General features: G+C 48.7%; 3 protein-coding genes across 8 annotated transcripts in view; 2 read left to right on the plus strand and 1 right to left on the minus strand.

Moving 5' to 3' along the window:
- The first annotated feature begins 274 nt into the window (after window positions 1-274).
- Window positions 275-6,099, plus strand: LOC136788376 (killer cell lectin-like receptor subfamily B member 1B allele B). Its single transcript, XM_066986843.1, has 6 exons — window positions 275-2,322; window positions 3,634-3,732; window positions 4,111-4,239; window positions 4,553-4,707; window positions 5,146-5,264; window positions 5,647-6,099. Exons 1-6 carry the CDS (start codon window positions 2,238-2,240, stop codon window positions 5,840-5,842), a joined length of 783 nt encoding a protein of 260 aa, XP_066842944.1. The 5' UTR covers window positions 275-2,237; the 3' UTR covers window positions 5,843-6,099.
- A 5,659-nt stretch (window positions 6,100-11,758) lies between these two features.
- On the plus strand, window positions 11,759-15,967 carry LOC136788378 (killer cell lectin-like receptor subfamily B member 1B allele B). Its single transcript, XM_066986845.1, has 6 exons — window positions 11,759-12,803; window positions 13,798-13,896; window positions 14,287-14,415; window positions 14,739-14,893; window positions 15,270-15,388; window positions 15,769-15,967. Exons 1-6 carry the CDS (start codon window positions 12,731-12,733, stop codon window positions 15,962-15,964), a joined length of 771 nt encoding a protein of 256 aa, XP_066842946.1. The 5' UTR covers window positions 11,759-12,730; the 3' UTR covers window positions 15,965-15,967.
- An 86-nt stretch (window positions 15,968-16,053) lies between these two features.
- LOC125181876 (C-type lectin domain family 2 member B-like) overlaps window positions 16,054-22,285 on the minus strand; it is a 42,345-nt gene continuing 36,113 nt past the window's right edge. The window contains exons 1-7 of one of the 6 annotated variants that reach the window (XM_066986862.1): window positions 22,015-22,132; window positions 20,323-20,558; window positions 18,297-18,459; window positions 17,851-17,961; window positions 17,352-17,533; window positions 16,867-16,970; window positions 16,054-16,571 (exon numbers count right to left, since the gene is read on the minus strand). In XM_066986862.1, the coding sequence (XP_066842963.1) occupies window positions 16,430-16,571; window positions 16,867-16,970; window positions 17,352-17,533; window positions 17,851-17,961; window positions 18,297-18,384 (627 nt within the window). In that variant the 5' untranslated portion in view covers window positions 18,385-18,459; window positions 20,323-20,558; window positions 22,015-22,132 and the 3' untranslated portion in view covers window positions 16,054-16,429. Of the gene's footprint in view, window positions 16,572-16,866; window positions 16,971-17,351; window positions 17,534-17,850; window positions 17,962-18,296; window positions 18,460-20,322; window positions 20,559-22,014; window positions 22,136-22,285 lie in introns of those variants that run through there. The other 5 variants (XM_066986868.1, XM_066986864.1, XM_066986863.1 and 2 more) reach the window with 5 other exon arrangements.

Raw genomic sequence — 22,285 nt, forward strand, 5'->3', positions numbered from 1 at the left:
CCATAAGGTCTCCCCTGAGCCTCCTCTTCTCCAGACTGAACAACCCCAGTGCCCTCAGCCACTCCTCACAGAACTTCTGTTCCAGGCCCTTCACCATCGTGAGGTATTGAGGTGTCTTCCATGAAGTGCGGGGCCCAAAACTGAACACAGCACTCGAGGTGCAGCCTCACCAGCGCAGAGCACAGGGGGACGATCACCTCCCTGCTCCTGCTGGCTGCACCATTCCTGCCACAGGCCAGGATGCCGCTGGCCTTTGTGGCCGCCTGGGCACACAGCTTCTCCAGAAGAATGCTGTGGGAGACAGTGCCAAAGGCCTTGCTGAAGTCTAGGCAGACTACGCCAACGGCCTTTCCCTCATCCGCCAGGCGGGTCACCCGGTCGTAGCGGGGGATGAGGTTGGTCAGGCATGGTTGCCTTTCATGAACCCATGCCGACTGGGCCTGATCCCCTGGTGGTCTTGCACGTGTGATTGCATTCAAGATGACCTGTTGCATCCACCACCTCTCCTGGCACCGAGGCCAGGCTCACAGGCCTGTAGCTCCCCGGGTCCTAGAGGGGAAGACATATGAGGAGCGGCCGAGGTCACTTGGCCTGTTTAACCTGGAAAGGAGGAGGCTGAAGGGAGACCTCATCACAGCCTACAGCTTCCTCACAAGGGGGAAAGGAGGGGCAGGCACCCTTCTATTCTCTTTAGTGACTAGCGATAGGACCCGAGGGAATGGAGTCAAGCTGAGACAGGGGAGGTTCAGGCTGGACAGCAGGAAGAGGTTCTTCACCGAGAGGGTTGTCACGCACTGCAACAGGCTCCCCAGCTCCTGAACTCGAGGGGACGAGGAGCGTGGTTTCTGGTGGTTTGGGTCAATTGTCCCAGCTGTGCTCCTCCGGGGGACACAGAGGAAAGGAGAAAGCTTTGGCACAGCGCAGACACAGCTCAGACACACACAGAGCGTGGTGTTGTCGATGCTCTGCCATCTGCTGTGGAGAACAGCAGCCCCAGGTCTGGTCCGTAAGGTCTGGGTCACGTTCAGCTCTGACGTTAGCCAGCATCTCTTGCACCTCATGGTTCCCCCCTTAGTCATCGACCTTCAGTTCTGACCTCAAAACCAAAAATAACTCAAAAGCTCACTGCTCGCCACTTGGAGTTCTCTTAATGATGTTATCCTGGTGTCAAAAGAGGAAGAGGAGCAAATCTGTGTTACTTTTGTTGAAGAAACCCAGCTCACGGGAAGATTTTTAACACCCCCCGCGGCGGGGGCAGGTGGGGGAAAGGAATAATGGCAAAAGCTCCGGATGCAGCATTTTTTTCTCAGCTGATGAAACTTCCCTGCAAAGGGGGAGCCGCGGAAATGTGGCTTCAACTCCCCTCTTCTTGGGGCAAAACTCACGTTTTTGAGGCTCTTTGAGGTCTGGTTGGCACTAGGGCGCATATCCTTTAGGGTGCGTATCCTTTAGGGTGCATATCCAAACAGCCATTTTTCCCCTCAATACAGGATTATTTATTTATTTTTTTTTCCTTGGGGGTGCAGAGGGCAAGGGGGAGATGGGGAGACGACAACTGCTAGTTGGTCAAGATGGTTTTTCACAGTGTGAAAAGCCAATCTGTAGCTGTGGCTCGCTGTAGCAACAGGAAAAAGAAACAACAGGTTTTTTTGTTTGTTTCTTTGTTTGTCTTTTTGGTTTCGTTTGGTTTGTTTTTGGTTTTTTTTTTTTTGTAAAAAAATCCTGGAAGAACACAGCAGGAAAGCTGTGCACAGGCAGGGGTTGAGCAAAGGCTTCTGCCAGCACCTGGCAAAGCAGTGAAGACAGGATTAAATGCTGGCGTTAATAAAAAAAAATAATAAAAAAAAGTAATTAAAAAATAAACACTTTCTTAGCTGCTTTCTAGCAGGTGTGCCTTTCTTACTGGAATCAGTACGAAGAAGCGCCCTGTGCACATCAAGGGGATTTGTCGGGGCCCACACAAGGATGGGGTGAAACAATAAAAGATACAAAAGGGTGGGCCGTGAGCCTGGAGGAGGCAGGAGGACCTTGTGCCCCTCCCCTGGACACCAGGCGAGGGTGCTGGTGACCCCAAAAGCTTTCAGGGGCATTGAACGGCCGAGAGCTGTGGCAGGAAGCTCCGGCCCCACCGCTGGTTCGCACTTCACCAGTGCAGCTCTGAGCGTTTTGGTTTCCTGTCCTCCGGACCCCGTCGCGTCCCCTCCGCCTGCCGCGTGTCCTCCCGACTCCTCCACGCCATGGAGGATGAGGATGGCTACATGGCCTTGGACAGGCGATGCAAGCGGGGTGCTGCGGAGAGGCCGGGACCCCTCCGGGACGCAGGTAGCGGGGTCCGGTCCTCCGTCCCCACCACGGGCTTGTGGTGGCGAGAGGATACCCCGGGTGGCGATTGCTTGGCAGGGGAAGAACCGGGGTGGTGCAGCTCTTGGGGTCGCAGAGAGTCGTTCAAGCTGGGGAAACTGAGAGGGGGCTTGGGGGGGGGACGCTTGCCTGTGATTTTTGGACACCCCCCGGCACGCAGACGCTGGCTGCTGGCGCCCCCGTTTTGCTCCCATCCTGCTGGCGTCGGGCTCGGCTGCATCCCCCAAAACCCTTTTGCCCTGAAGAAAAGGAGCAGAGGGACTTTGGGGCATCGCCTGGGACAGGGGGTGACGGATGCTCTCGGCCCCCCTCAATTCTCCTTTTGTGTCCCTTCCCCTGACTGCAGGACCTGCCACGAAAGACCTCGAGACAGGGGGGTCAGCACCAGGCTGGGTTCGATCACACCATTCCCCCCCTCTCTGGGATGGGGGAGAGAATCAGAAAAATGAAGCCTGTGGGTTGAGATAGAGACAGTTTATTAGGACAGAAAAGAAAGGAAAAGAATAATAATGGTAATAGCACTACTACAAATATTGTGTACAAAACAAGTGACCCTCTCAGCGTTCAGTGTCTGAGCAGGACAGGCGACGAACTCATGCTGTGCACACGTCCTTGGGCTAAGCTCGGTATCGTGGAACAAAAATGGTTTTTGCACCGGAATTGGGAACATGAGCAAGCAGAGGAGATGGCAGAGAGGTGGTTCCATTGCTCCGTGAGGGCTGGAGATGGATGAAGTGTGAGAAAGGAGAGAGAAAGGAAGCATTTGGGGGACCTCTGCTGTATGGTACCCCCTTGCACGGCAAAGTGCTCAGCAGTACACCCCCATTTTCTAGAACCATAACGTTGCTGTGTGGTACCCACTGGTGTAACTGGGAAACCGCAGCCCGGCTTCTCCCCGTCCCCTCCAAGCTCCTGGAGGCTTTGCTCCAGCCAAAGCTTCCCCACGTTGAGCAGCGGGACCCATGCAAGGAGGGTCCTGTGGTGGGAGATGCAAAGAGAAGGTTGCGATCGTTGGGTTTTCACTTGTTTTTTTGGTTTTTGTGGAGGTAGCAAAGCAGCTGTCAAGTTCTGCTCAAACAGAGGGGCTCTATTTTATTTTATTATTTTATTATATTTTGTTATATTTTATTATATTTTACTATTTCATATGTATTAATTAATTTATTTATTTTATTGATTTATTTAATATTATTTCATTTCATTTCATTTCACTGTATTTAAATTTTAATTTACAAGAAAGTACTTTCTGAACAAAACCATGGCCTCTTTCAGCTCCCGCCGCGTGCCCACGGTGGCACGGAGTCCTCCTGAAGCTGAGTGGATTGAGCCACGTGGTGCTGCTGGTGCTGCTGGCAGTGCTCAGCGTGCAGGGTGAGTAAAACCCAAGCGACCACAAGGGAAATTGTTCTCTTTTTTTTTTTATCCCCAAGGGGAGGTCAGGGTTTTATCCCAGCAACCATCTCCATTTGGATGGGGACAATTTTGCCCCATGCGGATGCCACGGGACGCATCCAACAAGTGTAAATCCCCTCTGAAATCGAACCAACAAACAAAAACCACAAAAAAAAGGCTTTTAAAACAAGGGTGGAGGACACAAGCAACATTTTTATGCTATTGAAGAAGTTGGGTGCAATCATGACCAAAAAAGGAGGTTGCACAATAGCTTGGGGAACCCAACTCAGCCCTGCTCGGTTTTCACAGCGTTGCCTCCAAACACCCTCAATCTCACCCCAAAATTTTGCCTCCAAGTTTTTCAGAAGGCGCCGATGCCTCCGAGTGCTCTGCAGAGCAAGAGCGAGGCCGGGGGAAGGAGCAGGACGGATGCGTGCGTGATTCGCTCCCTGCTGCACTACGTCTGCCGCTGGAACGGCTCCGCAGGTAACCCCTTCCCCGGGGGGGTCCCCGGGGTGGGATGGGTGCCCCCGGGGGGCTACGAGCCTGGCTTGCTGTCGATGATCATGGCGAGGAAGAGCTCGTTTTGCTGATCATCTCCAGCCTCTGTGGGCCTCCAGGAGGAGAAGACACCTCTCCGCCTTCACCGAGCTTGCCCCACCATGGTCCTCCTCGTGGTGGATGAGTGGGAAAAGCGGGCAGGAAAAATAGAGAGCCCCACTCCCCGGTGCCTCTTGGCTTGGTTGAGCGAGACCTCGAGCACTTTTTGGGGTTTCTCACAGCTCCGTCTCCTCTCCAGGCCACGGGGGCTGCAAGCTGTGCCCCCAGTCTTGGCAGCTTTTTGGGGACCAGTGCTACCAGGTTCCCAAATCGAGTGGGACTTGGATGCAAGGCAAAAAAGACTGTGAAAGTCGGGGGTCCCATCTGGCCGTGCTCCGAAACACCGCCGATATGGTAAGTGCAGAGTGGAGAAGGCTTGAAAAGGACCCAAAAGTCCTTGATTTTGGTGGGTAGAGGGGCAAACACGGCCCCGGAGCTGCTGGGTGGCGGCAGGAGGCTTGGTAGCTCCGAGCCACCTCGTGCTAAGGGCTGGGAATGGGGCTGAATCACCACCTAAAGGGCTTTGGAGGCCTCTTCCCACCTTTGGCACGGGAGGAAGGAGGGACACGGAGCTCGGGGGGAGCCTTTGGTGTCTCAGGCTCTGAATTTAAGCTCTTTCCACCCACTGAGCTGCCTTCAGAGCAGGCAGCGAGGCAGCACCCAAGGCATGGGTGGTGTTTAGGGCCCGTCTCTTTGAGGATGAACCAAATGGGTTCAAAAAGCCGGCTTTGCACCCCAACGAGCCTCTTGCTGAAGGCCCCCGGAAGCCACCGCTCCTCTCCCATTTCCCAGGAGCACTTAAATGAGAGGATCCTGCAGGGCAGCAAGGAGAAGCTAACAGTGTGGATCGGATTAAAGGCAACCAACAACACATGGAAATGGGTGGACAACTCCTCCTTCGATGCCACCACGTGAGTACAGCTGCAACCCGCGGTGTGTGGAGCAGCTTTGACCCATTTCAGCCCCAAGATCTCCAATATTTGGTGTCCGCAACAGCCTTGTAATCCCCCAGCAAGGCTTTTTGTAGCCCAAAGGTTGGCTGTACGGAGGACTCTAACCCAACATCTCATCACACCTATGCAGCCAACGTGGTTTTAATGCCCTGGGCATGCTCCAGTGGAGGAAGGAGCCAGATGTTAGTGCAAGCACTGCAATGTGCACGCGCATCTGGGCAAGCCCGCAGCAAGAAGCCACCTGGAGCCCAGTGAGACAGGCTGGGGGAGAAGCTCCCGTTGCCCCCTCTCCCAAGAGGAAAAGGAGCTGCTTTTGGGTGCTGATGGTTTTGGTTTGCAGGTTCAGTTCCCTTTGGAATGTGGAGAACGGCTGTGCGACCTTCAGAGACAAGAGGCTGGAAGATGATGGCTGTGAAAGCGACCACAAGTGGGTTTGCCAGAAAGAAGCTTTCCATCTCCTTTCAAAGACTGCAGGAGACGGAGAGCTGTGCGATGTCTGCCCCGAAAAGCCCAGCCTGCAGGATGCTTGCTGCTAATATTTGGGGTGAAGCCAATCCTCCTTGTTACAGCTCTGCGAGGAATTTCAGGGTTTGAACCCAACCAAGCACAGCCGAGAGTATCAGTGTAGGCTTTGGTGCAATTAGCTTCCAATTTATATTTTTTTTATTAAAAAATCCATCCAGATATGTACATCCAGACTGTATCTGTTCCAATCTTACTTTGTCCTCCTTCCTATAGGAAGTGTAGAGTAAAAAAATAGCACAATTCCATAGCACATCAGATTCATAGGTTTCAGGTTTGTTATTACAAACATGCCTTTTGGAAATGTAGAAAAAAAATAAAACACAATTTTCTGCTGTACAATCAGAGAGACAAACAGGAATGTTGCTCATTTGAATACAGAAGATTGACCAAGCCTGCACGAATCTGAGCAGAAAGGAAACTCAGCAATACAGTTGCTGCAAAGATGCAGATTTAAGTAAGCTTTTACCGTTTTTTTGTGCTGTTTTATCTTGTGGCTCTGGTATGAGCTGCATTCTTCCTTTTCATTCCCTCCCAGGAAAAACACAAAGAAAGCAGCCAGCTGCCTTAGCTAGAAGAGAGACTGGGAAAGCCCTCCCAAAGAAACGAACAGGACAAAAAAAAAAAAAAAAAAAAAAAAAAAAACAGATGGAAATGTTTAAAAACAGCTTAATAAAAAAATACCCTAGGAGTTCTAAACATCTGCAAGAAAATTCACACGGCCCTTGAGGCAGCAGAAGCTTCAATAAAGCCAGCTGAAAAGGAACAATTTGGGCAACGTGGGTTTTTTTTTTTTTGGCTCTTCTCACAGAAACACACGAGTGGCATGTGAGCTCACTGGGTGTGCAGTTTTGGCATTAAAAAAGAGAACGAGAGGAGAATGAGAAAAAAACAGCGCAAACGTGAAAAGAAAGGTGAGAAAGAGACACAGAGGGTGGAAAAACGGGAGAGGGCAAAGGAACAAAAAAAATCTTAAGGAAAAAAAAAAAAAGAAAGAAGATGGAAACCCGCCCTGGGTGGTTGCTCCTTCCCTCCCCATCTCAGCCCCTAGCCGAGTGTTGCTTGCTCAGCCGACCCCAAATTTTCCTGCTCAGATGTGGACTTACCCTAAGAGCAGTGTGTCTACTCCTGGTGTCTTACGTCTTCTTGCTTCCGCTCCAGTTGAATGAATGAGAGGATAGACACTGCTCGTGCAGGAGTGTCACCTAAGAGCAAGGGGAGGGGTATCGCTCAGCCTATGATCCTGCAGAAGAGCAGAAGTAGGAACGCCTCTCTTGACCGAAAAGGCAAAAGAAGTCAAAACCTCCCTGGTTGGCGCTTGAACTTCTATTTTAAATGTTTTGCTGTTGACAAAAGAGGAAGGAAAACAACCTTCTGGGTTTTTTTATTGAAGAAACCCAGTGGGAGGAATATAAGGAATATATGCTCCTCATCCCGGACACCCCTTGGCACAGCTCTTGGAGGCACAGGAGCTCTGCAGGACATGCAGCACATGATGAGAAGGCATTGGAAGTAGTTTTCCATCAAATGCCGTGTATTCAGGCCAAAGAAATGCTTTTAAAGCAGCAGAAAAACAGAGCACCAAATTCCTCTGCAGTCAAGGCAGGAAGTGTTTCTAGAAATTTGGTTTTTGTTGTCCTTCAAAAATGTCAAATTTTGCAAGAAAGCCATCTTTCAGATGATTTTTATTTTAAGCTAGAGCAGCGTCACTTCACACTTGGCTTTGAAAGAGCACCATTAGGCTGGCCACAGTCTTTAAAAAATATCGCTTTGATGGAGAAAAAAGGTTTTTTGCATGTGCTGGGTGGCAGCTTTATAGCTGGTTTGTTCCCTGCAAGCACAAATGTATTTTGCCCAGCTCAATTCCCCTGCTCTCTGCCCTTTGCAAACCCAAACCTGAATTTTAATCCGCTCATTTTTGAAGTTTTCCAGAATTAGGACCCATGCCTGGAGGGAGCTTTGGCTGAGCTGGAACAAAGCCTCCGTGATCCGGAGCAGGAGTAGTATTTGTGTAGTGCTCCCTCTACCGGAGAAAATAAGATAATAATAATGTGCTTTGGGTTCGGAGAGGTGGTTTGAGGTGGGCAAATAAAAAAGGGATTTATAGGTTAGTTTTGGGCAGCTGCAGTCCCAAATGAGAGAGGATGGACCAGGAAAGAAGGGGTGGGCCACTGGGATGGACCAAGCCCTGGGTTTTGGCTGAAGGATGGGGTTTGGAGGAGGAAACTATTTACAAAAAAAAAAAAAAAAAAAAAAAAAGATTGGATGCAAAATTATTTGAAAACAAAAATCAACAAAAATCCTTTCAACAAAAACCCTTTTTGTTGAAAGGATGCCTAAAAATCCCCAACATGAATTTGCACAGACACAAAACGTAGGCAAAGGATAACGGGATGGACGCATCCTTTCTGCTGTGCCCTAGGATCCCTGTTTGGGGCTGTCTGGTAGAGAATGATGATTTCTCATCTCCTTTGTTTGACCAAAAAACATCGTTCAGAGCAAAGCCACATCCTCCGCTGCCTCGCAGAGCAGGAGGGAGAGCAGGGCGCTGCTGCAGGAGGAAACCTCAGGGCTTCAGTTGTTTTCCCCAGCCTAAGAGGGGACAAGAAGGGCCTGGGGGGTCCGTGCCATGATGAGGGGAGCCGTCACCTAGTTGGCATTGGTTGCTGAGTGAAGGTGTTGATTGGTGTTGGTTGATTGGCATTGGTTGGTGAATGAACTCACCCCGGAGGCTTGTGCAACCCCTTCTCCATGAAAACCTCCTCTCCATCATTAATTCCACCAATTTTGGTCCTCTCCACCCCGAACAGAGCCAAACTCTGCTTTCTGTGCAATTCACAATTTTTTGCTCCCTTCTGTCTTTATATTTTTCCTCTTCCACCTTCTGGAGCCCTTCCAAGATCCCAGGAAGGCAGAAGATGGTGTGAGCCTTGGTGGGGGCATCCTGCATGGCCAACAACCTGTCCATGAGTGGAAGTAAAGGGAGGGAAGGGGGAAAAATGAGTTTAGATCTGTTTGGAGATGGGACGGGATGGAGAGAAAGGGAGAAGAAAATGTAGAAATTAAAAAAAAATAATAAAAAATAAAATGAAGGTGCTCAGCCATGGGGTGAAAAGGAGCAAAAATAGAACAGCGCAAAAAGGAATGCTAGGTATTAAAAGATAGAATCATAGAATATGCCAAGTTGGAAGGGACCCATAAATGAAAATAAAGAATAAAAATAGGAAGAAAATTTCATCCTGGCTTGGATGTCTTGCTGCTGCAAAGTGCTTTAGTATGAAAAGAATCTCTCTTGGGGGTTATTTAAAAGATAAAGCCAAGAGTCCAAGAGAAAGCAAGAAAATTCAAAAGGCCAGACTCAGGAAGAGCTGCGAACAGAGAGGCCTGGTTGTTCTGGGGTTTGATGGCTTAAAAATTAAACAAAGACATAAAACAAAACGAGGTGTTGATCTGTTACATATTGTCGTGGATGAGTTTCTGAAAAGGTGCTAAAGCACCGGCTGCTGCAGCTGCGGGGAACATTTTTAGAATCATAGACTCGCAGAATATCCCGAGCTGGAAGGGACCCATAAGGATCATCAAGTCCAACTCCTGGCACCACACAGGTCTACCCAAAATTTTAGACCATGTGACTAAGTGCACAGTCCAAACGCTTCTTAAATTCAGACAGGCTTGGTGCAGTGAGTACTTCACTGGGGAGCCTGTTCCAGTGTGCGACCACCCTCTCTGTGAAGAGCCTCTTCCTGATGTCCAGCCTAAACTTCCCCTGCCTCAGCTCAGGAGTTCCTTCTCTTCTCTATTTTTCTTTTTTCTCTTCTCTTCTTTTCCCTTCCCCATGCACCGAAATAGAAATCATTTTAGACGATAATTCTGACACCAAATATGCCAACAGAAAAACCATGGCTCAAAGTCAATTGGGACAACTGGAAAGTTGCGCAACCAGCAGTCGCGCACCATCAGAGTGGCAACCCTGGATGAGAAAAAAACTAAATGCCCATGTGGCATAAGAAACCAAAACACAGAAAAAAAACATCACCCCCAATTTGTGGGGGGAATTAAATACCCCCCCTGCAATCACAATTCTCCCCCTGCAATTAGAGTTTTCCTCTTGCAATTAGAGTTTTCCCCCTGCAATTTCCCCCCCCCAAGCAATTAATTCCCCCCTGCAATTAATTTTTCCCCTCTAATTAGCTTTTCCCCCTGCAATTAATTCCCCCCTTTGCAATTTATTTTTTCCACTTGCAATTTTTTTCCCCCCTGCAATTGATTCTCCCCCGCTTGATTTTCCCTCCTTTACAACTGAGTTTTTCACTACAATTCATTTTTTTCACCCTGCAACTCATTTTTTCCCCTTGCAATTCACTTTTTCCATCCTGCAAATCATTTTTTTCCACCCTGCAACTCATTTTTTCCCCTTGCAATTCATTCTCCCCCCATTTCCAAGCCTGAACCCCCCCCCCAGCCCCGTACCTGTGTCCTGCTGATGGGAGCACTGCGCGCTCTCCTGCTGTGTGAAGTGCGAAGCCTTGTGTCAAAAAAACTTTTTTCTGAGGGATTTTCCAGAGGATCCAGCTGGCGACAGGGCCGTGCAGTAGGTGGGGAGATGTCCACGAGCCCCATTTGAGCTGCTGCTCAAGCAGCTGCTCTCCTGGCCCACTTCCAGCTCTGCTCTCGCCACCTTCACCCCATGGGGGTTGCTCTAAATGTATATGTATATATTTATATATATAGTATATATTTATATAGTATTTTAATCATAGAATTAATATATTATTTATAGGATTTAATATATATATCATAGAATTATAGATATATACACATAGTATTTACATAGTATTATACAGAGATATATATGCACATAGTGCTTAGATAGATATACACATAATATTTATATATATAGTATTTATATATATATCCATATTTATATAGAGATATGCATAGAATTTATATCTATGTAATATCTATATATGCTATTTTAATTAATATAGGAAATCAATTCATAAAATTATATAAATATTATATATTATATATTAATTATCTATTATATTCTTATATTTATATATTATATGTATTTTACATATATAATATATATTATATATTGTATTATATATTATATACTATTATATATAGGTAGTGTTTTTATATGTATAGGCAGTATTTTTATATATGTAGTATTTTTCTATATATACACATAGTATTTCTATATATACATGTAGTATTTCTATATATTAATGTAGTGTCTGTATATACACACACAGTGTTTATATATATAGGGTTTTATATAAATATGTGTAGTGTTTTATATATCTATATAAATGCTACATATATAGAGATGTATAGCATTTATATAGAAATATATACAGCATATAAATATATAAATGATAGAATTAGTGTGTGAATCAGCGCAGGCAGCAGGAACAACCCCAGACTTGTGGCTGAAGTTAAACGAGCAGCTTGAGTCTTATCACCTTGCCAAACGGGGAATCCCTGAACGGAGGCACCCAAGCGGAGGCCCAGGAGTGGAGGCCCACGAGCGGAGGCAGCCAAGCGGGGACGCAGGAACTGCTGAACAGGGCCGACGCGAGGAGATCACCAGCCTGCTGGTTTCACCTGGCTGTACCACGGATTTGCACTGGTGCAGTTTTTACACACACACATATATATACAAACACATATATGTAACATATGACATATAGAATATATCAAATGCACGCAAGGGGAAAAATGCAAAGAAAAAGGTGCAGTTAAGCTGTCAAAAATAGGTGGGTTTGCGATTAAGCTATCCCCCAAAGGTGTTGCCATTAAGCAATCAGAAAATAGGTGCTTGGGAAATTAAATTATCCAAAAAAAGGTTTCTCCAATCAAGCAATCAAAAAGGAGGTTCTTGCAATCAAACTATCCAAAATAAGTCTTGCAATTAAGTTATCTGAGTGCCGGTTTTTACAAAAAAAAAAAAAAAAATTTTTTTTATTATTTTTTTGCAAACTATGGTCAGGATGGAGGCAGAGCCTTGTGCAGCCTTTGTTGTTGTGTGTTCTTTTTTTTAGCGCTGTGCAGAAAGAGAAATGTAAAAGCTCACCGCAGAAAATCGAGTACAAAACTTTCCGTGAGGTCAATGAGATCTGAAGGCAGAGTAACAACGAACAGCAAAATGGACTGGTGGTGCTTTTTCCCCAGTCCTAGGAATTGTCAGTTGCTCCATGCAGCAGAGGCTAGGTCAAGCTGGCATAAGAAAATAAAATTAAACATCACGATAATATATATATATATAAAAATTTGCTGCAGAAAATAGGAAAGGAAAAAAAAAAACCTCTTCTGCCTCTTCTGGTGCAAAAGTTATGGGATAAATTACTTGGCATGGAAGAAAAAGTGATAAACTACAATCAAAACCATCCCCTTCCAGCTTTTGGGTAACACCGACGCCCAAGCCGTAGTCCGGGGAAGACCCACCAAATATCACCTTTCTCCTCCTTCCCTGACTATCCGCTGGTACGTGTTGGCCTTCCCCCCCGCCCCAATAAAAAACAAAACAAAACAAAAAAAACCACTCATTTAAGAGCTTTTATTTTGTCTTTTTCACCACTCTGCTCTCCTGGTAGCTCAGCACCACAGTGCTTGCTGCGATCGCTAAAGCCAAAAGGTGTTTCTGCACCTCGAGAGGTGCGACATCCTCCTGCCTCAAGGCCGTCTGCCTACATGCCAGCCTTCAGTTGAAAGGAAAGGCTATATCTAGAAAGGCTATATCTAGAAAGGAAAGGATATATCTAGATATCTATAAAAAAAAGACGAAAAAAAGCCATTTCCTGGCGCTGGACGCAGGCGCAAGAAGGTTGGTCACAACGCAAAGGTTGCCCAGGGACTTTGTTTCTCCTGGGACGCTTCTGCAGGCTGGCGAGCTGACCATGGCTGGGGAAATTATTTACGTCGATTTAAGGCAGCCCGGAGGGCGCTCTTCGCCTGCCGAGAGGCATCACAGTAAGTGCGATTTTGGGCGGTGGGCGCTCACGGCGAGCTTCGTTTCCTCCAGGAAGAGCTGGCGCTTGGGTCCGCTCACGTCTTGGCCAAGAAACACGGCCAAACGCCGGTTGGGTTGCGGGGTTGATCCCGGTTCGTGCGGGCAACGAAAGGAAGGAAGGAAAGAAGGAAGGACGGGGGAGAAGGAAGCTTGCAAACGGCCAGAGCTTGAACGATTTCGCTGCCGGGGCTGCTCTGCCCGCAGCAAAAATCAGCCCCAACGCCAGTGAATGGAAGTCAAAGCTTGGTGAAACGCACCCAGGACCCTGGGGGAAAGGAGATCTGGAGGGACCCGAGTCCCACCAGCCACCATCTGCTCTAAATGAGGCCAATTTCCCAAGGGTTTGGGTCTGTCCCCCCTGCTCTTGAGGACCCCCACCGCCTCCCAGAACACCTGGAGGTGACGGCCTCACTTCCGAGCCCAACCTCTGTACCCAGCCTCCAACAGGAGCAAAGCCCGCCACCGGGACTCCTTCCCCACTGGGACCCACTGGTGCAACTGGGAAGCCGCAGCCCAGCTTCTCCCCATCCCCTCCAAGCTCCTGGAGGCTTTGCTCCAGCCAAAGACGCCCCACGGCAAGCGGCGGGACCCATGATAAGGGGTTCCTGGGGTGGGAGATGCAACCAGAAGTTTGCAGCCATTGGGGTTTTGCCTGTTTTGGGGGGGGGGGGGGGGGGGGGGGGGGGGGGCGGTTGTGGAGGTAGCAAAGCAGCCATTAAGTTCTGCTCAAACAGGGATCTATTTAATTTTATTTGATTGTTATGTTATGTCATGTTATGTTATGTTATATTGTTATATTATTTCATATTATTTCATTTCATTTTATATTATTTCATTATTTCATTTCATTTCATTTCATTTCGTTTCGTTTCATTTAATTTCGTTTCGTTTCGTTTCGTTTTAATTTTATTTTACAAGAAAGTACTTTCTGAACAAAACCACGGACTCTTTCAGCTCCCTCCGCATGCCCATGGTGGCACGGAGTCCTCCTGAAGCTGAGTGGGCTGGGCTACCTGGTGCTGCTGGTGCTGGTGGCAGTGCTTAGCGTGCAGGGTGAGTAAAACCCGACCGTAAACACATCCAAAACACAGCAAGCACAAGGGAAATTTTTCTTTGATGGTTTTTTTTTCCCGAAAGGGGGGTCAGGGTTTTATCCCAGTGACCATCTCCATTTGGATAGGGACAATTTTGCCCCACGAGATGCATCCAACAAGAGTAAATCCCCTCTGAAAACAAAACAACAAACAAAAACCACAAAAAAAGGCTTTTAAAGCAAGGGTGGAGGACACAAGCAACATTTTTATGCTATTGAAGAAGTTGGGTGCAATCATGACCAAAAAAGGAGGTTGCACAATGGCTCGGGGAACCCAGCTCAGCCCTGCTCGGTTTTCACAGCGTTGCCTCCAAACACCCTCAATCTCACATCAAAATTTTGCCTCCAAGTTTTTCAGAAGGCGCCGATGCCTCCGAGCGCTCCGCAGAACAAGAGCGAGGCCGGGGGAAGGAGCAGGACGGAGGCGTGCGTGATTCCCTCCCTGCTGCGCTACGTCTGCCGCTGGAACGGCTCTGCAGGTAACCCCTTCCCCGGGGGGGTCCCCGGGGTGGGATGGGTGCCCCCGGGGGGCTACGAGCCTGGCTTGCTGTCAATGATCATGGCGAGGAAGAGCTCGTTTTGCTGATCATCTCCAGCCTCTGTGGGCCTCCTGGAGGAGAAGACACCTCTCCGCCTTCACCGAGCTTGCCCCACCATGGTCCTCCTCGTGGTGGATGGGTGGGAAAAGCGGGCAGGAAAAATTTGGGAGGGGAGACAGCCCCCCTCCCCGGTGCCTCTTGGCTTGGTTGAGCGAGACCTCAAGCACTTTTTAGGGTTTCTCACAGCTCCGTCTCCTCTCCAGGCCATGGGGGCTGCAAGCTGTGCCCCCAGTCTTGGCAGCTTTTTGGGGACCAGTGCTACCAGATTCCCAAATCGAGTGGGACTTGGATGCAAGGCAAAAAAGACTGCGAAAGTCGGGGGTCCCATCTGGCCGTGCTCCGAAACACCGCCGATATGGTAAGTGCAGAGTGGAGAAGGCTTGAAAAGGATCTGAAGTCCTTGGTAGCTCCGAGCCACCTCGTGCTAAGGGGTGGGAATGGGGCTGAATCACCACCTAAAGGGCTTTGGAGGCCCCTTCCCACCTTTGGCACGGGAGGAAGGAGGGACACGGAGCTCGGGGGGAGCCTTTGGTGTCTCAGGCTCTGAATTTAAGCTCTTTCCACCCACTGAGCTGCCTTCAGAGCAGGCAGTGAGGCAGCACCTAAGGCACGGGTGGTGTTTAGGGCCCGTCTCTTTGAGGATGAACCAAATGGGTTCAAAAAGCCGGCTTTGCACCCCAACGAGCCTCTTGCTGAAGGCCCCCGGAAGCCACCGCTCCTCTCCCATTTCCCAGGAGCACTTAAATGAGAGGATCCAGCAGGACAGCAAGGAGAAGCTAACGGTGTGGATCGGATTAAAGGCATCCAACTACAGATGGAAATGGGTGGACAACTCCTTCTTCGACGCCACCACGTGAGTACAGCTGCAACGCTCGGTGTGTGGAGCAGCTTTGACCCATTTCAGCCCCAAGATCTCCAATATTTGGTGTCCGCAACAGCCTTGTAATCCCCCGGCAAGGCTTTATAGCCCAAAGGTTGGCTGTACGGAGGACTCTAACCCAACATCTCATCACACCTATACAGCCAACGTGGTTTCAATGCCCTGGGCATGCTCCGGTGGAGGAAGGAGCCAGATGTTAGTGGAAGCACAGCAATGTGCACGCGCATCTGGGCAAGCCCGCAGCAAGAAGCCACCTGGAGCCCAGTGAGACAGGCTGGGGGAGAAGCTCCCATTGCCCCCTCTCCCAAGAGGAAAAGGAGCTGCTTTTGGGTGCTGATGGTTTTGGTTTGCAGGTTCAGTTCCCTTCCGAGTGTGGAGAACGGCTGCGCGACCTTCAAAGACAAGAGGCTGGAGGACGATTGCTGTGAGTGCAATCACAAGTGGGTTTGCCAGACAGAACCTTTCCATCTCCTTTCAAAGACTGCAGGAGACGGAGAGCTGTGCGGTGCCTGCCCTGAAAAGCCCAGCCTGCAGGATGCTTGCTGCTAATATTTGGGGTGAAGCCAACCCTCCTCGTTACGGCTCTGCGAGGAATTTCAGGGTTTGAACCCAACCAAGCACAAATGAGACTATCAGTTTATGGACTGGTAGAGTTAGCTTACAGTTTATTTTTTTAATTAAGAAAAACATACAAATTTGTACATCCTGACTGTTCCAGTCTTGCCTTATCCTCCTTCCAATAGGAAGTGTATAGTAAAAAAACAGCATAATTCCATAGTATATCAGATATATAAAAGATATATAAAAGACTCAATTTTCTGCTGTACAATCAGAGACAGAAACAGGAATGTTGCTGTCTTGAGTACAAAAGATTGACTGAGCCTGCAAGAATCTGACCATAAAGCAAACTCAGCAATACTGTTGCGGTAAAAAGCAGATTTAAGTAAGTTTTTACCAATGTTTGTGCTATTTTATCTTGTGGTACTGTCACGATCTTTATGTTTATGGGATCTTTTATTTGGGGTAAATCTTTTGCCTCCAGAGGACGTAGTTGTTGGGTCTGCTGCAGATCCAGTATTTCTCCGTGTGGCAGAGGGCTGAGCTGATCTTCTCCTGGTTTAGGTATGCACAATCGCCACCTCCCCACATCTCAAACCTGCAACGCAGACACTCTTGAGTGAGCAGAAGGGAGGAAAGTAGGAAAACTACCCTAAAAACTGGAAGAAAAGCCGGGATTTCCTCTCCTGGGAAGGTCAGAAGGGGCAGTGTTCAATGTTTAATAGGGGTTCAGAGCACAGCATCCTTGGTCCACCCAAGCTTCTCGTGGTAAACCAGGGCTGCGGTGACAGGAGAAGGTCCCTGTCCCAAAAGAGGCCATCCCAGACCCTATAAGAACTCCTGCCCTAATTGCCAACCTGAAGCACCCAACCCCAACAGGCGGAGATACTGACCAGGTGTTGAAGGCTGTGCCGTTGGTCCACCTCCACTGGCCGTCGCCTTCCTTGTGCAGCCCGAACCAGTGGTTTGCTTGGCCCCTGTAGTGCTTGATGAAAGCCTTTAGAGAAAAAAAAAAAAAAAAAAAGGGGGTTTTGGGTGATCCTGTCTTCCCAAAACACTACTCAGCCAGGTTCCACCTCCAGGCTGCAGAGCACCTTGCGATAGGAAGGTGATTTCATTTGAGAGATGTGAATATTCTACAATTTCACAGAAAAAGGAAGCCCCCAAAGCTCAGGACAGCACCCAGCTGGACGTAGGGAGGGGGTTTTGGAGAAAATAATGTGATATTGCTCATCCCCCAGCCTGGGCTGTTGCTTTCCCCAGGGCATCTTCTCCTGGCTTTGTCAGTGGGTGAAATTCGGGGGAAAATGGGTTTTTGGTCTGGTCCCACACATTTTCCACATCAGAGCTGGCGTGGGGGCTCGTGCCCAGTTCTCACCAGTTCGTCCAGGCTGTCTATGGAGGTCAGGGAGGCTTCCAAGGCCTTGCACTTTTCCAAGCTGGTGTTCCAGTTGGTTTCATTCTCTGAGAAATAGTAGCACTTGCCTTGGAAGCCGATCCACATGTCTGGGCACACGTGGGAGAATTGGGGATGTGATGAGTGAGACTGCGGCTGCACAACTGGAAAAGGAGAAAAACAAGCAGGTTAGATACATGGACAGCCACAATAAAAAAAAAAATGCATTTTTTGTAATTATGTGTATTCCCCTCCAGCAAATGTAGGGGGGTTGGGATGCGCCAAGATGGGGCACCCCCTTGGAAAGGTTGAGTAGAGCCTGGTTTAGGGGGCAAAAGGGGGTGCCCCATGAAGCAGGCTCAGTGCTATGCTTGGGGGGGGCTTCTCATCCCGCTGGAAAAACCCCGGAATTCCCCACTCCATCCCCAGAACAGGTCCCTGGCCCATCTCCCTGCCGTGGGGATGCTCCGGTGGGACTCACCAACCAAGGCCACCAGCAGAACGATGACAAGGACACTCAGCACCACACACAGTGGAGCGAGGAGCCTTTGTACATGATGGCATTTCCTTCCCATCCCATGGGGGCTGCAGTCTGGTGGAGAAGAGAGCAGGAGATGTGGGCTGGGTCTTTGCACCCCCCATTTGCCCATTTTCTGCTGGATCCACGGTTGATCCTATAGCCCCCCCACCCCCTTTGGGATAGGAGCTCCCTTTGTTGGTTCCTCGTGGCAAGAGTAGGTTTTGGCAAGGCTTGGAGCTGCTGCGTGGCCTCTGAAGGCACCTGCACTTGTTTGAGGTCCTCCAGATGGATTTAGAGGTGGCTGCATGGTAAAATTCAGAGCCTGTCCTCACCCACCCAAAAACCCAGACCGGTGCCCATCCCACCAGTGCCCACCAGAGATACATCTCACTTTCCCCCAGCATTACCGCATTTGTATTGTTTTTCCTCATCTCTTGGAGGGTTCAGCACTTCTTCTTGGTCGGGGTGAGTATTTTCACAGGCTCCTTTCCCCATGGCAGTCAAGAAAGTGTCGGGTCTCACTGATCACATCCACCCGTCCTGTCCTGATGCCACAACTGCCGGAGCACGCTGTGATAGCAAGGAGAGGGTTGAGTGCTGGGGGGCCAGCAAAGCCCCCTAGGTGTGAGGAGTTGTGGGGACCTGGGGGGATATGGGGAAAACGTGGGTGGGGAGGGGGCTTGTGGTCTGTTGGAGGGAAAGGGAGGGGAGATGGAGAAGGGGGGGGAGAGGGAGAGCGGGGGGGGGGGGGGAGGGAGAGCGGGGGGGGGGGGGGGGAAGGGAGAGCGGGGGGGGGGAAAGGGAGAGCGGGGGGGGGAAGGGAGAGCGGGGGGGGGGAAGGGAGAGAGGGGGAAAAAAGGGAGAGAAATGGAGCATGAAAAAGAGAAAAGAAAGAAAGAGACAGAAGTTTAAACTGACTTTAAATCCCCAAAGAAATTAAAAGAAAAATACTGCCTATCAGCACTCAAAGCTCAAAGGGAGTTAAGTGTCTGGGACATGACACCCTCCCCCAAGTGGCTTCAGCCCAGCAAGCAAGAGGGAAGCTGAATTTGGAAAAAAACAGAGGAGGAAATAAGCCAGCAGCTGGTCTTGCTGACATTCTTGGTGTGCAGCCATCCCTCATCTCAGTTCCCCCTGCAATCTTTTCTGCTGGCTGCTGTTCAAACAGAGCAGCTCTGGTCCCACAGATCTTTGGCACTGTTATTTATTGGAAAATAATCAACAAGGAAGGACTCTGTCCCACCTGGATGATGGATTTATTGTTAAACCAAACATCTAGGAGTAAGCTCTTAAGGAGAAAGGATTTGGTTTCGAGTGAATACAGCAGCACGCAGGGAAAAATTGCAGGAGGAACATTCAGTGCTGGGGGTCGTGCTGGGAAACAGAGTTCCGGAAGAAGTTTTAGGATTCAATTTGGTAGGGGGGAATAAAAAGTGGTAATAAGGGTGGGCTGCAGGTACCCCAAACTCTGTAGGACAAAGCCTGGCTCAGCTTCAAAGTTGGCTGGCGTGAGCTAAAACTACCCAAACCCAACTGAGCACGTCTTTCGTAACCAAAAATGTCAGTTTCTGAGACCAAAAAGGAAACCGATAGTAAACCACGATTTTGTTTCTCCATTCCAAGAGAAGAAATTCTCCTCTTCTTTTGGTTAGGCTTCCATTTTGTAACAACTGTAAAATTAACCAAAATTCCCTTGAAAAAAGCACACAGGGTTTTGCACCCTGCAGGCTCAAAGCAGCCTGAGCTTGTACCCAGGTTTTATCCCTCTCCCCACAGTCTGTTTTTTTTTACCGCAGCTCCCCCCAGATGATTAATCCTACTGTTTATTATTATTATTATTATTATTTGCTTCATTTCACCTTTATTCTTCTTTTCATTCCCTCCCAGGAAAAACACAAAGAAAGCAGCCAGCTGCCTTAGCTAGAAGAGAGACCGGGAAAGCCCTCCCAAAGAAACAAACAGAAAAAAAAACAAACAAACAAACAAATTTTTAAAAACAGCTTAAAAAAAAACCCTAGGAGTTCTAAACATCTGCAAGAAAATTCACATGGCCCTGGAGGCAGCAGAAGCTTCAACAAAGACAGCTGAAAAGGAACACTTTGGGCAACGTAGGTTTTTTTTTTTTGGCTCTTCTCACAGAAACACACGAGTGGCATGCAAGCTCACTGGATGCGCAGTTTTGGCATTACGAAAGGGAGAGAATGAGAGGAGAATGAGAAAAAAACAGCGCAAACGCGAAAAGAAAGGTGAGAAAGAGACAACGAGGGTGGAAAAACGGGAGAGGGCAAAGGAATAAAAGAAGTCTTAAAGGAAAAAAAGAAAGAAGATGGAAACCCACCCTGACTGGCTGCTCCTTCCCTCCCCATTTCAGCCCCTAGCCGAGCGTTGCTTGCTCAGCTGGACCCAAATTTTCCTGCTCAGATGTGGACTTACCCTAAGAGCAGTGTGTCTAGTCCTGGTGTCTTAGGTCTTCTTGCTTCTGCTCCAACTAAATGAATGAGAGGAGTAGACACTGCTCGTGCCGGTGTCACCTAAGAGCAAGGGGAGGGGTATCGCCCAGCCTATGATCCTGCAGAAGAGCAGAAGTAGGAACGCCTCTCTTGACCGAAAAGGCAAAATGACTCAAAACCTCACTGGCTGCCACTTGAACATATGTTATAAATGTTTTCCTGTTAGCAAAAGAGGAAGGAAAGCAACCTTCTGTTACTTTTATTGAAGAAACACAGTGGGAGGAGTTTAAGGCCCCCGGGGGTAGTAATGCTGCATGTACTGCAGTAACACTGAAAGCACCAATACCACGTTTTTTTGTTTACGTGGCGAGGTTTCAGTAGCAGGCCTCCATGTCCCAAAGGGCATCGAGACCCATACGATGCAGCCGAGTCTCTGCACATTTGGGGGACCTGAAGGACCCTGCCAGGAGCACGAGGGATGGAGCCGATGGGGAAAAATGCTTGGGGGGGGAGGGAGGATGAAATCATCTGGGCAGCAAAGAGCTAAATGGGCGTGATTTGCACAGCACTGAGCAAGATAACCACAACCTTTTTGAGGAAACTCAGTGATAAGGAGGCGGAGCAAGCGGCTGTGTGCATTTGTGTGCCCTTGGCTGCCTTCCCTTCAGATAATCAGAGAATCATTAAGGCGAGAAAAGACCCCCAAGATGGAGGCCCACCCATCCCCCTACCACCAATGTCACCCACTAAACCATGTCCCCAAGCACCATGTCCAACCTTTCCTTGAACACCCCCAGGGACGGTGACTCCACCACCTCCCTGGGGAACCCGTCCCAATGCCTGACCACTCTTTCTGAGAAGAAATGTCTCCTCATTTCCAACCTGAACATCATTGGAGTCATTGGAGTCCTGCACCCTACTTGAAAAAAGCACACACATTGGTGGGTTTTGCACCCTGCAGGCTCAAAGCAGCCTGAGCTTGTACCCAGGTTTTATCCGTCTCCCCCCTCTCCCAGTCAACTTTTTTACTGCAGCTCCCCCCAGATTATTAATCCTGTTTATTATTATATTTTTGCTTCATTTCACCTTTATTCTTCTTTTCATTCCCTCCCAGAAAAAAGCACAAAGAAAGAAGCCAGCTGCCTTAGCTAGAAGACAGACTGGGAAAGCCCTCCCCCCCCCCAAAAAAAAAAAAAAATCAGCAAAACCAGATGGAAATGTTTACAAGCAGCTAAAACCCTCCTTAGCAGTTCTAAACATCTGCAAGAAGATTCACACAGCCCTTGTAGTAGCACAAGCTTCAATAAAGACAGCTGAAAAGGACCAATTTGGGCAATGTGGGGTTTTTTTTGGCTCTTCTCACAGACACAGGAGTAGTGTGCAAGCTCACGAGGTGCAGTTTTGGCATTAAAAAAAGAGAGAGAACAAGAGGAGAATGAGAAAAAAGCGTGCAAATGTGAAAAGAAATGCAAGAAAGAGACAAAGAGGTTGGAAAGGCAGGAGAGGGCAAAGGAACAACAGCAACAACAACAAAAAAAAACTTAAAGAAGAAAATGAAAGAGAAAAGATGGGAAACCCGCCCTGTCTGGCTGCTCCTTCCCTTCCCATTTCAGCCCCTAGCCCCGTGTTGCTTGCTCAGCCAGCCCCAAATTTTGCTGCTCGGACGTGGACTTACCCTAAGAGCAGTGTTTCGAGTGCTGGTGTGTTTTGTCTTCTTGATTGCGCAGAGATTTAATGAGTCGGAGGGAAGCACAGCAGCCCAGATCATATGGTCCCATGTGTCAGTTATCACCTTTAACCAATCCCTGCCACGACTGCACAGACGAACGCCCTCACGACATGTATGGAAATAAATAAAAATAAACTCAAATAACTCAAAAGCTCACTGCTCGCCGCTTGGAGTTCTCTTAATGATGTTATCCTGGTGCCAAGTGAGGAAGAGGAGC

This window comes from Anser cygnoides, chromosome 35 (genome assembly GCF_040182565.1).
Source record: "Anser cygnoides isolate HZ-2024a breed goose chromosome 35, Taihu_goose_T2T_genome, whole genome shotgun sequence".
In the NCBI taxonomy this organism is placed as follows: domain Eukaryota; kingdom Metazoa; phylum Chordata; class Aves; order Anseriformes; family Anatidae; genus Anser; species Anser cygnoides.

What these genes read in the sequence shown, in the direction of transcription:
- LOC136788376 (XM_066986843.1), top strand. Translation starts at nt 2,238, where the DNA reads ATGGAGGATGAGGATGGCTACATGGCCTTGGACAGGCGATGCAAGCGG. An exon ending in GGGACCCCTCCGGGACGCAG is followed by an intron (nt 2,323 to 3,633) that starts GTAGCGGGGTCC and finishes GGCCTCTTTCAG; the next exon opens with CTCCCGCCGCGTGCCCACGG. An exon ending in CCGCTGGAACGGCTCCGCAG is followed by an intron (nt 4,240 to 4,552) that starts GTAACCCCTTCC and finishes TCTCCTCTCCAG; the next exon opens with GCCACGGGGGCTGCAAGCTG.
- LOC136788378 (XM_066986845.1), top strand. Translation starts at nt 12,731, where the DNA reads ATGGCTGGGGAAATTATTTACGTCGATTTAAGGCAGCCCGGAGGGCGC. An exon ending in GCCTGCCGAGAGGCATCACA is followed by an intron (nt 12,804 to 13,797) that starts GTAAGTGCGATT and finishes GGACTCTTTCAG; the next exon opens with CTCCCTCCGCATGCCCATGG. An exon ending in CCGCTGGAACGGCTCTGCAG is followed by an intron (nt 14,416 to 14,738) that starts GTAACCCCTTCC and finishes TCTCCTCTCCAG; the next exon opens with GCCATGGGGGCTGCAAGCTG.